Source organism: Vicia villosa, unplaced genomic scaffold, assembly GCF_029867415.1.
Source record: "Vicia villosa cultivar HV-30 ecotype Madison, WI unplaced genomic scaffold, Vvil1.0 ctg.001190F_1_1, whole genome shotgun sequence".
NCBI lineage: Eukaryota > Viridiplantae > Streptophyta > Magnoliopsida > Fabales > Fabaceae > Vicia > Vicia villosa.
The window spans coordinates 500,092-516,388 of NW_026705527.1; the positions used below are offsets into that span (position 1 = coordinate 500,092).

General features: G+C 35.4%; 1 protein-coding gene across 1 annotated transcript; it reads right to left on the bottom strand.

Annotated features, from left to right (window-relative positions):
* Positions 1–12,816: 12,816 nt before the first annotated feature.
* LOC131633908 (heavy metal-associated isoprenylated plant protein 34-like) lies at positions 12,817–15,213 on the bottom strand. The gene is made up of 3 exons (XM_058904579.1): positions 14,896–15,213; positions 14,720–14,795; positions 12,817–14,525 (listed from the first exon to the last, which is right to left on the bottom strand). The coding sequence occupies exons 1-3, from the start codon at positions 14,926–14,928 to the stop codon at positions 12,967–12,969; spliced, it is 1,668 nt and encodes a 555-aa protein (XP_058760562.1). The 5' UTR covers positions 14,929–15,213; the 3' UTR covers positions 12,817–12,966.
* Between the last annotated feature and the right edge of the window lie 1,084 nt (positions 15,214–16,297).

Sequence of the window (16,297 nt, forward strand, 5' to 3'; positions counted from 1 at the left end):
GCTTCCAGAGCTTGGTATGAACGCTTAAGTTCTTTCCTTCTGGATAATGGTTTCACTAGAGGAAAAGTGGATACTACTCTCTTTTGTAAAACCTTTAAAAGGGATATTTTAATTTGTCAAATATATGTAGATGATATTATTTTTGGAACATCTAATGCTACACTTGGAAAGGAGTTTGCTGAGTCTATGCAGGCTGAGTTTGAAATGAGCATGATGGGAGAACTCAAGTATTTCCTTGGAATACAAATAAATCAAACATCAGAAGGAACGTATGTTCACCAAACCAAGTATGTGAAGGAACTTCTGAAGAAGTTTAATCTTCTAGACTGCAAAGAAGCCAAAACTCCTATGCATCCAACATGCATCCTAGGTAAGGATGAGGAAAGTAAGAAGGTAGATCAGAAGTTATACAGAGGTATGATTGGATCTCTTCTATATTTGACTGCTTCTAGACCTGACATTCTGTTCAGTGTTTGTTTGTGTGCTAGATTCCAATCAGATCCTAGAGAATCTCATTTAACTGCTGTTAAGAGAATTCTAAGATATCTGAAAGGTACTACTAATGTTGGCTTAGTTTACAGAAAATCTAAAGAATACAACTTAGTAGGATTCTGCGATGCTGACTATGCTGGAGACAGAATTGAAAGAAAAAGTACTTCAGGAAGTTGCCAATTTCTTGGAAGTCATTTGATCTCTTGGTATAGCAAGAAGCAAGCAACTATTGCTCTATCAACAACAGAAGCAGAATATGTCGCTGCTGCTGGTTGCAGTACACAGATGCTCTGGATGAAGAGTCAGTTAGAAGATTATCAGATATATGAGAGTAACATTCCTATATTCTGTGATAATACTTCTGCTATATGTTTATCTAAGAATCCTATTCTTCATTCAAAGGCTAAACATATTGAGATTAAACATCATTTCATAAGGGACTATGTTCAGAAGGGTGTTCTATCTTTAAACTTTGTGGATACAGACCATCAATGGGCTGATATCTTTACAAAACCCCTGGCTGAAGATAGGTTTAAGTTCATTCTGAAGAACATCAGTATGGATTTATGCCCAGAATGAGAAGATGAGAAGTTCTTATGTATGAGTATCTTCTGAAATGAAAATGGATTATTTTCTAATTAGAAGTTCTGATTGAAATCTTTTAGAAATTATGATTCGGTTATTACTAACGTTTCATTGTCTAAGTTGATTCAGAACATCTTTTAAAGCAAAACAGCTGTAACGTTTTATCTCGGGATGGTGAACCTGTCGTTACTATTCATGGATAAGCGCGCGTGCAGTTGAAGGGACGCCGACCATAGGTAACTGTGCTAGTCACCTCATTTGTCTTTATTATCTCTCCTCATGTCACGTAACATTAAATGCTATCCATCATTTGTTTCATTTTATTTTCTTTTAAATACTCTTCAAACGCTTCTCTTTCCCTCTTATATTTTTTCTATTACACTCTGTCTTTGTTTTCCTGCATCCCTCTTTTGTAATCTATCTTTTGATTATCAATGAAAAGTTTCTTTGTTTTACATTCCAGTGATTTTATTTGTCGTTTTATTCATCTGAATCTTTTGAAATATTCTTTTTGATGTTATGAAAAAAAGGGGGAGAAGATAAATGATAAATGATTTGATTAATCTATCAGTTGCTGGGTAGAACTCCCACACATTTACTAACAAGAACTGCAAGTTCTATATGGTTTAAAGTGTTTTGCAGGTATAAAGAAGTGAAGAGAATCTTCAAAGCAAACACAGAAGCAAAACCATAAGAAGTGTTATTCTGTAAAAAGAATAAGCTCATGGAAACTGAAGCAAGCTGAGTGCTGTCAAGCTTCAGAAATCAGAAGCAAGAAAGAAGAATGAATCAGAAGCACTGATAATAGAATTTGATCCATATTTGTCTATTTGCTCTGACAAAATTCTATTTGCTCTGATACATCATTTTAGCCTATATGGCTCTGATACATATCATGTGTTTGAATATACATTTTATGTTCTGACTCGTTCATGCTGACTTTTGTCATTTAGTTTTTGTTCTGTAACATTTCAGGATGTAAAGATGCTCTGATGATGCTCTGGTACATTCAACAATGTTCTGATACAAATCTAGCATGAAGTGATGTTGGTAGAAATTCAAAGCTCTGAAGCCATCTGATGGAAGCAGAAATCAGAAGCTGTGAATGTTCTAAAGATCCAGAAAACTCAAGTTCTGAAGCTGTCCTAAATGGAAGCAGAAATCAGAAGCTGTGAATGTTCAGAAGATCAAAGAAATTCAAGTTCTGAAGCTGTCCTAGATGGAAGCAAAAATCAGAAGCTGTGAATGTTCAGAAGATCAAAGAAATTCAAGTTCTGAAGCTGTCCTAGATGGAAGCAGGAATCAGAAGCTGTGAGTGTTCTATGGATCTAAAGAAATTCTAGTTCTGAAGCTGTCCAATGGAAGCAGAAGTCAGAAGCTATGAATTCTCTAAAGACAGAAGCTTATGTGATCGTCTCTACCGAAATAATCAGGGAAGTCTTTTATTAAAGTTCTTCGAGTATTTATTTCAGGGGGAGATTATTTATCTCAGGGGGAGATTGTTAATCTCAGGGGGAGACATATTCATATGCTTATGCTATAGCTGTGTAATTTGTCTTTTACCGTCTGTTCTTTCTGATCGCAAATTCATATCATTTATATATGTTTTTGTCATCATCAAAAAGGGGGAGATTGTTAGAACAAGATTTGTTCTGATCAATTATCTTAGTTTTGATGATAACAATAATATGAATTTTGCTTAAGATAATATGGTACTCTAATCCAATGCAATTTCCTTTTCAGGAAATATATAAAGAGTATGCATAATTCAGCGCTCAGAAGCTTTGTCTCAAAGGGTTCAGCATGCAACATCAGAACATGGTCTGGCAAGACATCAGAAGATGGTCGAAGCAGAATCAGAACATGGGTCTATGGAAGCATCAGAAGAACAAGAGATCAGAAGCACTGAAGTTCTGATGGTATCACGCTCAGAAGCACTTCAAGGTCAGAAGATCAGAAGATGCTTTGCACCAAGCTGTTTGACTCTGATGATATTCAAACGTTGTATTCACAAACATCAGATCAGAAGGAAGTACAAGTGGCAAGCTACGCTGACTGACAAAAGGAACGTTAAAAGCTATTATAGGCTACGTCAGTAGACACAGCGTGAACAAGGCTCGAGGTAGTTGACAAAAGCGTATAACATTAAATGCGATGCTGTACGGAACACGCAAAGAATTAAATGCACTCAACGGTCATCTTCTCCAACGTCTATAAATATGAAGTTCTGATGAGAAGCAAGGTTAACGATTCTGCACAAAAACAACTCATATTAACTTGCTGAAACTCTGTTCTACTCAAAGCTCAGAATCTTCATCTTCATCAAAGCTCACTACATTGCTGTTGTAATATATTAGTGAGATTAAGCTTAAACGTTAAGAGAAATATCACAGTTTGTGATTATAGCTTTTAAGAAGCAATTGTAATACTCTTAGAATTGATTACATTAAGTTGTAAGGAACTAGAGTGATCGTGTGGATCAGAATACTCTAGGAAGTCTTAGAGGTTATCTAAGCAGGTTGTAACTAGAGTGATCGTGTGGATCAGAATACTCTAGAAAAGTCTTAGAGGGTATCTAAGCAGTTGTTCCTGGAGTGATCAGTGTGTGATCAGAAGACTCTGGAAGACTTAGTTGCTGACTAAGTGGAGAACCATTGTAATCCGTGCGATTAGTGGATTAAATCCTCAGTTGAGGTAAATCATCTCTGCGGGGGTGGACTGGAGTAGTTTAGTTAACAACGAACCAAGATAAAAATAACTGTGCAATTTATTTTTATCTGTCAAGTTTTTAAAGCTACACTTATTCAAACCCCCCCTTTCTAAGTGTTTTTCTATCCTTCAACTAGTTTTTGTTTGTTTTGTGTTTTTTAGATGAACGAGTTACATTCGCACTCCGCTGCTCGATCTTTAGAGTCTTACGCTTGGGAATGGAGAGGAAATAACAAGCTCTTAAGAAAGAAAATCAAAGAGTGTGGTTTGTGTTTTAAAGAATGCATAAGAAAAACCTAAGCTAAGGGGAAAAGCTTGCTACCTATGTTATCATACAAAGGGTGCAAGACTAATCTAAGCTAGCAACCTACGGGGAAAAGACGAAAGCAAACGAGAATATCACACAAACGAGCTCCGCTCGTAAAGCAAACAAAACCACCGGCGCATGCCGAGTAGTAGAAAAGCGGTCCCGCCATAGCCAAGGGGAGCGGATCACCCGAGTCAACCAAGCATTAGACCTCGCGCAAAGTGATTAGGCCATAGACAAGAGGAACGAGTACCTCTCAGCAACCAAGCCGTCACAGATCTAAAAGGAAAACGGTGCGTGCGTACACCGAGCATCAACGTCGGTCAATGTGAGTTATAGGAAATGCGGGGGTTCGACTGCATGAATCATTTACCTGACATACTCAATAACAGGATCTTGTGCTAGTTCAGAAGAAAGCAACGCGTAGCGTGCGCTTATTGAACAGACTCGATGAGACTGTGCGGGGGTTGATTGCTAACCCTTTATGCATTCCTTCCATGGGGACTTAATGGAGTGCCTTTAAAGGTCTTATTACACTGTGACTCCCTGCCGCAAAGCACAAATATTAACACACCAACAAAAATAGAGCCTCTTTCGATGGCTTGGCCTGATGAATGTCTAGGTCCTACTTCTCATGTTATAGGATGATGCGGAAAGTGGTAAAATGCGGGTAGAAGATAAAATGAAACGAGATCAATACCAAACAGATTATGATCTGTGAATTGCTGCAAAAAGAGAAAGAAAATAAGAGATCCCGCGAGCGAGCTAGCAAAGCAATAGCAAATAGTCAGCGCATCGATTAGCCGAATAAGCAAATGAGGATCGACATCGTGAAAATAAATAATGCGTCGATACGTGCGTCGAGCACAATCACAATATACCTGCAAGAGGAACAAGCAATCCAGACAAACAGGTATAAAGTTAAAGACATGTCTCCGAGATGAGAGCACGAAACGAGGGAATGAGATTATGTCCCGCAAAGAAAGCGAAACACAAACGAGATAAGCGTCGAACGGTAATTGCCTTTCCACATGCCTTGCATAATAGCACACAAGTTAGAGATAATAACACATCACAATCGGAATTTCGTTATTTCGAGTGATAAACGAACCATAAGGGAAAAGCAAAGAACACCGACAAAATATCGATCAAAACCAAATTTAAACATAACCAATGGCTCCAAAAGCATCGTTATACTAAAAAAACACTATTCACATGCATGAAAACTCAAAACGGTGCGAGAGATACAACAAAAAGAAGTTGAAAAAAAACTAAAAAAAAGCATGTAACCGGTTACATGAATCGGTAACCAGTTACATCACTGGCAGAAACTATTTTTTGAGAAAAAAGGGTCATGTAACCGGTTACTTGAATTAGGTAACCGGTTACATCACTGGCAGTGACGAAAAATGATAAAAAAACAAGTCATGTAACCGGTTACATCAATCAGGTAACCGGTTACATCAGTACCAGAAGCAAAAAAAAAATAGCAAAATTAACTTCCAAAAGCACTTTAATCATGCATCCATCAAAAGATCTAGTCAAGCACGAATTTGTCTCAATTTGCACAGCATTAAGAGCATCAAACAACCAAAATTAAGCCTTAATTTTCATGCACTGCATACTATCAACATCAATTATTTATCCACAAGTTCATGCAAGCATTAACACAAACACTTAAGACACACAACAAGCCACAACAATGGATCCAATCAATTATGCACATAAAATTATCACCAATTCAAAGATCTAAGGCACAAGAGTAATGATCAATCATCAACAATCATCAATTATGAACAAAAACCATTAGATCTATTAAAAATTCACATGATCACCACCAATTCAATCAACAACAAGTGGCTCTACCAATCAATCATCATTAATCATCACTTATCAACAACAAACAATGGATCTATAATCAAATTCACATGATGATCAACAATTAAGCACTTAATTCAAGATCCGAAAGCTTACCGAATGAAGATCTAAACCGAAGTGCGAACACGAATGCAAACGCAAACACAAAAGAGCGCCGAAGTTGCAAATCCGTAGAGAGATAGAGGAGTGGCGCGCGGGATATGGATAATGAGGGAGAATCCGAATCGAAATCTTGATCTTCAATCCATGTTGCTCTTGATCTTGATGAAGATTCAGAAAATTTGATGAAAGTTTTATGATATTTGTGGTTTTGATTCAAGGAAATTGAGAGAGAATTGAGAGAAAGTGTTTTTGATTTTTTTGGGTGAATTGAAGTTATGAGAGAAAATGAGGGAAAATGGCTTATATAGTGTGAGTGGTAAAATGTCCAAAACGCCCTTAATTATCTCTTTTTTGCTCGTTTTCGAGGAAATGTGGCTCGGTGTGAAATTCGAAAACGGAACCAACATCAACTCGAAGATGACTAGATTTGTGACTCATAGCCGCGAGAATCATCTCAATCCGATAAGCGGTGAAGAAATTACGCGCGTCTGAATGACGAGAAACACTGATTCATCTGGCGCGACTGTGCAAAATTTTGTGAGTACCGCTTAAAGAACTCAATAAAACTCCATCTTCGACTCGAAATCTGAACAAGCATGTGTGATGACGAATCGAAGCTAACGAAATTTTCGAGTGAATACCGCCAGAATGGACTTCATACGATAAAAATCGAAGAAGTTATGAATTTTCAAACTTGTCGCGACATACCCGAAAACACGCTTTTCACCGAAAGATCACGACGTTCTTCAAAATGCTGGGAATTTTCAATGCATAATTGGTCGACGTCCCGAAAATATGAAATCTTGATAATAATGACACGAAGCTCTAGTTAAAATTTCGAGCGAATCCGCTGGATGGATCATGAGATATGAATTGTTTAAGGCCCGAAAACCTACATTCAGCACCATTTTTCACTGCGAACGCTCCAGTAATTTGCTATATCGACAACCTTCTTCATGGAATTGATTTCTGAGTCAAAAACAAAAGTTGTAGAGAACGTCAAAACAGTCTAGGCCACGTGGGAACCAAGCTCATAATACCTTCCGGCTAAGACTTATGAATTTCTTCGTATCATCACCATATAAACCAATCTTTGCGTCACATTTCCTTAAAACCATGAAAATTCTTTATCATTTTTCATCCATTTTTGAATGACGAAATAAATGTCTTTTATAACTTATAGCTCAACTAAAGAGGGCAAATTTTGGGGTGCAACACAGAGAAAGCCAAATCTAATCTTGTTAATATGACATATTGAAGCGCTTCTACGATGGACCTGTACAGATGAGGAACATGAAGTGTGTCAGTGCAATTTTTGCTCCACTAGCGATGACTTAGCATGGGTGTAGATACACCTTTTGCATCAAGCATGTTGGCTCTTAACATGAGGTCTTTCACATACTTGGATTGTGTGAGTAGCAGAGAGCCATTAGCCTAATAAGTAACTTAAATTCCTAGGAAGTAAGCAGACTTGCCTAGATTCTATAGGACAAACTTAACATGAAACTTATTGATGAGATCATCTACTAGTTTGGAAGAAGAAACAATGACTAGAATGATATCTACGTAAACCAAAGAACACATAGTTATGCCTTTAGAGGAATAAATTAAGAGAGAATGGTCACGCATACAGCGAGTAAAGTCAAACTGAATAAGGATTTTTGCTAGTTTTTCATACCAAACTCTATGAGCTTGTTTTATCCCATATAATATCTTATTGAGTTTCTAGACTAAAATTTTATCTTTTGAAATAAACCCTGGAGGTTGTTGCATGAATACTTCTTCTTGTAAGATGTCATTCAATAAGGCAGTGTTCATGTCAATTTGTTCGAGATCTCATTTATGTGTGATAGTCAATGTGAGAAGGAATTTAATGGTTGCAAGCTTAACTGCAGGTGAGAAAATTTTATTAAAGTCAATGCCTTGTTTTTCCATATAGCCCTTTGCAACATACCTTGTTTTACTTATTTATGCTACCATCCATATTTTCTTTAACTTTGAACACCCATTTAAAAACTACAACTTTTCTATGTGGAGGTAGGGTTGTAAGTGTTCAGGTATTGTTGGAGACTATAACTTTGTATTTAACTTGCATAGCTTCTAGTCATTGAGGATAAGATGTAACATCTTTGAATGCGGTAGATTCAATATGGACAAGAAAAGCCTTAGGTATACAAGTGTTACATAGATTTTATACCGTCCTAGTTGTTACATAGATTTTATACCGTCCTAGTTGTTACATAGATTTTATAAGTCATTATAAGAACCTTTATTTGGTATGCAAATGTTACATAGATTTTATACCGTCCTAGTTGTATTAAAGTTGGCTATTGGAGAAATAAAACCTCCATTGGTAATTGACTTTTATGCAATAAATATATTCACAATGAAATAAGAAGTTTGATTTACAACTTGAGCTTTAGGCCGTGAAAATTTCAAAGACATAGTTGGAAAGAAATACAAACCATTTGTATCAAGAACTTTTTTATCAAGACAACCTTAGATTTCACGTAACAAATATTAGGGTGAAATTCAAAAATAAGCTTGATTATATTTAGCAAATTTAGAAATAGTGGTGACTTTCTTGTTATTTAATGAACAAGAAGTATATCCTTAAGTTTTAGTGCAAAGTGTCTGGTGAATTTCTTGTTATTTAATGAACAAGAAATATATCCTTAAGTTTTAGTGTAGTGTGTCTAGCATAGTTGTGGAATGAAATTGAGAAGAATCAATGGAGTGTATATTCAAATTTGGCCATTATAAGAATTACTAGTTTGTAAATGTGTATTGTGTGAAGTGAGATGATGTGAGGCACCTCAATCAGCGGACCACATCTGGGAATCAAGCTCTGAAGGCACAAACAATTCTTGAGTGCAGTCCTATGGATTATGAGTAGCTACAAGAGAAGCAACAACTTATTGAGTTGAGTCATTATTCTAAGAATTTGTGGAAGTTGAATCACCTTGGTCACGACTTGTAGTTTGAGAAGCTTGGCGGCTAAGAATAGTTGGAACAAATTCCTTATCAAAATGATACTAGAAATCAAGGATCGTGTGTCCATATTTTCCATAAAACTGACAAGTAAGTTTGTTTCCAATACCACTTGTGGTAGCATGACCCTTGCCACGGCCATGATGGCCACGTTCTCAACCTCTGGTGAGATAATATTTAAAATTCCTTTTGAATTGGCTGCATTATGCAAATCAAGATGGAGTTTGTTCAAGCTAGTTCTAGTGCATAAGGGACACATGTAAAACCTTATGTTCCAACATGTGTGGTGCAACATCTAATGTCTTACAATAGACATATGTGATTGCAGTTATGGTTCTGAGTAATTCTATCCAAGATTCACTCTAAAAAAATATCTACAGATTCAAGTTGAAGAGTTAATTTGGATGTACTGGTGCAACATGTTGAACACGGTGCTTAAACAAGTGTGCAATGCAACATCTGGCCTTGACAGCATGCCATATGGATGTTGCTTGGTGGGCAAGTTCTGATTGGGACTGAATCAGGTTTCGTGTAGTTATTTTAGAAATGTTTGATTTTTTTGACATTTGGATATGCTCAACTCAAATTTAAATTTGAAATATAACAAGCCATCTCTTATTGTTGGAGACAATCATGGAAAAGATCATATTCAACTGAATCAGCTATTTTTTGGACTAAATTAAATCAGATATTCAAGGAAGAAAAGCTGATAACATTGCTATATAAGGAGGCTCGGTCTCACATTTAAAACATGGGTTTTGTGTGCAAAGAATAGGTTCTTTGTGGTAGGGTTTTAAGTATTTGTAACTTGTATTCAAAGGTAATGCCATAATATGGGTTAAGGTAGAATCTTTGTGTACACAACTCGATGTTTTAGTAACTTGGCATACTTGTTGGTTTTTCTTAGATGAGTTGTAAATTTAACATTCAATAAGGTTGTTATTGAAGTTGATCACTTGAAATTAATGATTGAGAAAAAGTGAGAGATGTTCTCATATTTAAGGGGAGTCCAAAATAGAAGTTAATTGGGTAGTCTTAGGAAGAGACATTGAACAACATGGAGTTGTTGCTCATAAAAGATTAAGTGTACTATACTACTGATAGTGAATTTCTTTTCTTGGGTAAAGTGTCATCCAAACGTATGTGTGTTTTCACCGAACTGAATTACCAATATATGGTGTTATTTATTGCTTTTACATTGACTCTATTTTGCTACCCATTTGTGTAGTAAATCTGTTTTAACTTGTTAGATCTGACCTTCCTACTTACTGCAAGGTTAGGCTCTGCCCTTCCCCCCGCTCACGGTTTGCTGACCTATCGCGTTGTTCCAACATCATGTCCAACATCTCTCTCCTCAGAACAAAATTCCAATATCCCATCTTGCTTTAAATTGGAAAGTACGAAATTTGTTGACTCGGTTGACTATGACAATACTTTTTAAAATTTATTCAATTGAGCCTTGCATCACGAATGAATTGTATTCATAAGAAAGACCATCTAAAATCACATTGATTTGTGCTTCAAACCGCAATAGCTTTGATTTTGAGTAGATACTATAAAACTTGCCTATTTTCTTTTTTTTTAGACTTGTATTCCAATAGAAGTTGACTGACTTAGGCATTCATCATCGCACGAAAGTGTTTATGGACCATGTTCTTTACTATGAATGTGTATTTGCAAGAGAAAGCCTGAGTAATAACTACTTTAGAGATTGTGGAGAGAAATCAGATGAACAAATTTGGTCTTTCACAATCCACGCCTCATACTCATGGCATGTGATTCCAACTTGACAAATTTCAAAAGAATTTGAGCATTAACTTCAAATTTGTGCATTTTGTTGGTGAGGATAACAATTTCCACCAACTGATCTCACATGAGGAAGTTGCAATCATGAATTTTTATGGACAATTTGGGGCCACAAACATTTTTGTTAGAGGAATTCGAACAAGCAAATGAAGTGATGAGGTTTAGGGAAACTCGTGAAGCTTCTTGCGAAACTTAATTAGAATGATCAACTTCAACCATGGAAATTTTGAAAAGAAAAACTTGATGTGGTGAGGATAAAGATTTGAACTTCTATCAAGCTGAGAATGGTCAATTTTGCTAAAGTTTCTCTTAAGCTTTGTGAAAAAGGAAATGAGAAAGCTTCTCTGAAGCTCTTAGAAATGATAAAGCTTCACTGTAGTTCTTGGAGTGAAATTCGAAAAGTAAAATATCTAAGCAATTGATATCATATTAAAATTAAATGTGTATTATTTTATTTTTCTTACCATATACAAGTGACGTCTCATTTCTTATCCAGTGATTAAGTACTTCGTTAAATTAGTTATACAACATACTATTTCAGTATTTCATTTGTAAGTAACTCCTAACAATATCTAACAAACTTTGACTAACTCCTAACTACTTCTAACAAATTTGTTCTATATCTCAAATAGAGATCAACTTTTAAAGTAGTTTTGTCAGACAATCCATAAATTATGAGCTATGCTATGCTTAGCTTAATTTTTTACACCGTATGCAATTACACTGGTATGTATGGCATTGGTTTGGTGGTGCATAGGTTCCAAAATGAGACAAAAAACTATTAAAAAAAATAATGAGTATGTATTATTATAATATAAATACAGTGTAAAGTGTAAAACTTAGTATCATAGTAGAATTTCTCATAAATTATACCTCTAGTATGGCCTTTTATTTTGATTGAAATCATTATAATGCTCATTTAACTTGAGATATCTCAATTCACCTCATAATAAGGAAATTTTATTTTTGTCTGTTTTCGAAGGTGTATCTCTGAGAATAACTTTTTTATTTTATATTCCATTGTTCCATAAATTCATCTACGGAACTGTATAAACAACGTTAAATAAAATATCCGTAGATACATCTACGGAACAATTCAACGTTAAATTAAAAAAATGTTTCCGGAGATATACCTCCGAAACAGAGAATATTTTTGGAAACACGCGGTACGAGAGAAACTCCATGGAGTGGAATGAGAGAATTTCTTTAACTTTTACTTAAAAAGTAGATATATTTCTATTTATTTGTAATTTTTAAATAAATATACCATAAAAAATTTGGAAAAGAATAATACTCTATTATACAATATATGGAGGTGAGAGATAGAGCTCATGGGATGGTAGTAATGTAGTGTGGTAGGTAGATGGCTCAAGTTATATTTCCTCTTTAAGTCGTTTCCCCTCACTTCTTTTGACGCGTTAGGAGGACACTATAGCATAGTTCAAAGGTGCATTTTAATTCAAGGGTCCAACCATACTCTAGTGTACTAGTGCTACCAATTTGTTGTTCATAGGAATATCTACCATATGCTATTTCTTACCTTCCCACAAGGACTCAAATTCTTAACCTAAGACTTAAAAACCATCTTTATCTTTGTATTTCACCACTTGAGCAATAGATTAGATTAAAAGAGAAGACAGAGAAGCAAGAGAGGGGGAGAACATGTTAGATGGAAAATATAGAGAATCTAACCCCCTACATCATTTTCCTCAATAATGTTGCATCTTTTAATATTTTTCTGTTTATTGTTTTGTTATGAAATGTCTCTTGAAGACTAGTGGAATAAAGAAATAATAACTTGGTCAAGCCATAATTAGTAGGTATTAAGATAAGGTTTGAGGATTGGGTTAGTGAACAAAGGCCATGTGAGACTCTGTCACTGCCTTACAATACAATGGCACCATGTTCTACTCACAAGGTTGTCGTAACACAGGACACAGCAAAAATAAAACAAACTGCATATGATATATCAGATAAATCCATCCCTTAAACCTTGCACATTTTCCCTAACACTGCAACAAAAAATTAATGGACCCAAAAAGACAAAATAATAGAACCTGAAAAACAAACTAGCCACTAGTAAATAACTAATTACTTTACATGATGCTGCAACTCTCAGTGTTCTCATCACTGAACACATGAGTAATAGGATCTGCCATAGGGTGTGATGGCATTGGTGGTGGTGGCATGTAGTTCATTGATGGATGTGGCCTTCCTCCTCCATACATCATATGTGGCGGATACATACCGTTCATATTTGCTTGCTGTATTTGCTGCTGCTGCTGTTGTTGCTGCATCATCATAGCTGCCATATATTGCTGTTGCTGCTGTTGTTGCTGCTGATAAGGATTTGGTTGCATCTGCATCTGCTGCATTCCTTGATAATAACCACCGTTCATCCCAGCCGCCGCTCCCGCCGGTAATCCTTGCACCGCCGGCCTCATGTGGTCCATTGGACCCATTGGAGCCATCCTATTCATTGATCCCATCTGGCCCATTTGGCCCATATTTCCATTATTGTTACCATGACCATTATTATTACCCTTGGTAGGATTAGGATTACCTTTTCCATTTCCATTTCCACCTTTACCATTTTTACCATGAGGAGTACTGATATCAAAATCTTGAAAATCAAAATCAAGTTTATCCAATTTTGATCCACCTTTCTTACCTTCTTTCCCTTTGTTTCCACCTCCTCCTCCATTGTTTTTGTTCTTGTTTGTTGCTTCACTTCCACTTCCCTTCTTGCTCTTTTTTCCAAGGCCTAGAAACTTAACTAGGAAGCCACCACCACTATTTTTGCTTTTACCATTCTTCTTCTTGCTACTATTTTTTTCCTCTCCCCAATCACTTTCACCTTTTTTCTTTCCACCTTCTTTGTTCTTTTTACCACCGTCTTCACCACCACCACCGCCTTTTTTCCCATTTTTCACCTCGCCGTAATTTCCACCTTTACCCTTCATCTGCATAGGTAGATCTAAAACATCACCTTTTTTGGCAGATGCATAATTACCACCTCCACCTCCACCCCCACCACCAAAACCATTACCTTTATGGTTGTTCATACCACCAGGCCCATTCATCATACCACCCGGACCTAGCTGTGGCCCACGGCCATTACCCATCATAGCCATCATCTTGTTATTTTGCATAGGATGCCCAAATCCATTACCATGAGCTTGACCATTACCATGTCCATGTCCAAAATCATCTTCATCATCATCATCAAAATCATCTTCATCATCATAGTCATCATCGAAATCACCATCACTCTCATCAAACTCCTCCTCAGACAAGTCAAAATTAACATGTTTCTGAGATTTGTTCCCCCCTTTCAGATCTTTTCCCCCTTTAGGATTCTGAAACTGTGCAACTTGAACACCACCACCACCGCCGCCGCCACCACCTTTCTGACCCTTCTGATTCTGAGCCTTGTTGTTCTTACCTCCTTTGTTGTTCTCCATTTGCACGTTCTTAAACTGAGGTTGTTGCTGTTGAAAGTTTTGATTTTGATTGAACACCATGCTTCTCTGGCCACCCCATAGTTCAGCATGTTTCCCTGAACTTTTCAGCTTCTTTATAAGCTTGGCCGGATCTACATGACCTGACACCAAAACTTTCCCTTGTTCTGCATCTATATTCACAGAATACACCCCTGCAAGTAACCACACCAAAATCAATACAAAATGTGTTAATAGACAACATAATAACACAAAAACATAATAAAGTTGAAAACTTTGAATATTTAAGACAAACATAGGAAAATGTTAAACCGACATAGTAAAGTTCATGTTTTTGTTTTGAACACAAACCGACATAGCAAGATGAAGAGACATGTCTAAAATGTACCTTCAATTTTCTGAAGAAGTTTCTTTACTTTCTGCTCACAACCTTCACAGTGGATATTAACCTTGAGAAGACAATTCTACAAAAAGAAACAAACAAAGCAAAAAACCAGTTAGCATAACAAAGATTTAGGGTTTAACTGACTTCATAACACAAGACTAAGAAGAAAAAGTGTGTACCTGAATTTTCATCATGTCTTGTTTGTTACTCATGTTTGAAGATTTGAAACAAGTACAAGAGAGAGAGATTGTGATTATGAGTATGAAGAAGTGAGGAGAAGAGTGTGGAGAGATATTATTTTTTGTAAAGGTTGAAAAGGGTATTGTTGGAATGCATTGGAGAGTGAGTGCTATATTTGTTAGTTTGCTGAAAAAATATCCGTACTATTTAGACACATTGAGAGTACTAAGAAAGAAAGAGAAGATTGCCTTGCCGGTGGTGCAAGATAATAAACAGCTAGAAACTAGGTTAAGTTTCTCTTTTATGAGTTGGCTTTATCACTAGTGGTTTGTTTATATATAAAAAATACTAGTGGTTTTTTTTTATAATTATTTAAGTATTTGAAATTAGTACTACTTGAATTGAAAGCTTTCCAAGTAGTAGTATTCAGTGACAGGTTAATACTGCCACTGTTGCTCCCTTAATAATTCAAAGCAAGTATGTTTTTTTATTTGTTTTTTATATAAAAATGGCAGTACTGTTTGACTTACTTTTGATATTATTTCATTCAATTTTGGGTTTATCGGAAATGTGATTCCCATAGCTGCTCTAGTTTTTAGAGAAGTGTGTAGATTAATCTCAATTTAATTATTATAATAAAATAAATATTTTTTATTTTAAGAATAGCAAAATAGGTTTGGTTTTAATAGGTACTAGTAAAGGACCCGTGCGCCCGCACGGGTCACGTAAAGTCGGTATAAATATTAAATAAATATAATATGGTTATGGTTAAAGAATTATATTGAAATATATATTAATTAAGCGAAATAATTTCTTCAATGATGATTATCATATCAATATTAATTTAATTTATCAATTTGTAGTTGTTTTCAATGATGATATTTATGTTGGATAAAAATTAAAATAATATTAGAGATAATTAAGTATTATTGTTGATTACAATTTTAACTCTGAAAAAATATAGTTCTTGATAAAAAGTAAAAAAATAAATAAAAATTGAGATAATGTAGTTATTATGTACTATCATTATCAACAATTTTTATGGGCTCCCACCCCTAGTATGTCTACCCGCCTTTTTTTCCGCAGACGCACATTATCAACAATTTTTATGGGCTCCCACCCCTAGTATGTCTACCCGCCTTTTTATGAGCATGATTCAAATTGCAAATTTAAATTATCAAAATAAAAAATTGCAAAAAAAATTATAACATCTATATAAGTCAAGAAACAAAAAAATAATGAAATGACATATTATAGTTCAATGCAACATATTTAAAATTGGGACTGTTAACTCAACATAATAATTTAAAAATATTATTATTTCTATGATTAATAATTTGGGACGGTTAACTCAACATAATATTTTTATTAGGTTGATTAATGTATAATTGTTATTAATAA

Coding starts and splice junctions, on each gene's coding strand:
- LOC131633908 (XM_058904579.1), bottom strand. CDS start 14,928: ATGAGTAACAAACAAGACATGATGAAAATTCAG. Junction 14,796..14,895: donor AAGACATGATGAAAATTCAG/GTACACACTTTT, acceptor TTCTTTTTGTAG/AATTGTCTTCTCAAGGTTAA. Junction 14,526..14,719: donor ACTTCTTCAGAAAATTGAAG/GTACATTTTAGA, acceptor GGTTACTTGCAG/GGGTGTATTCTGTGAATATA.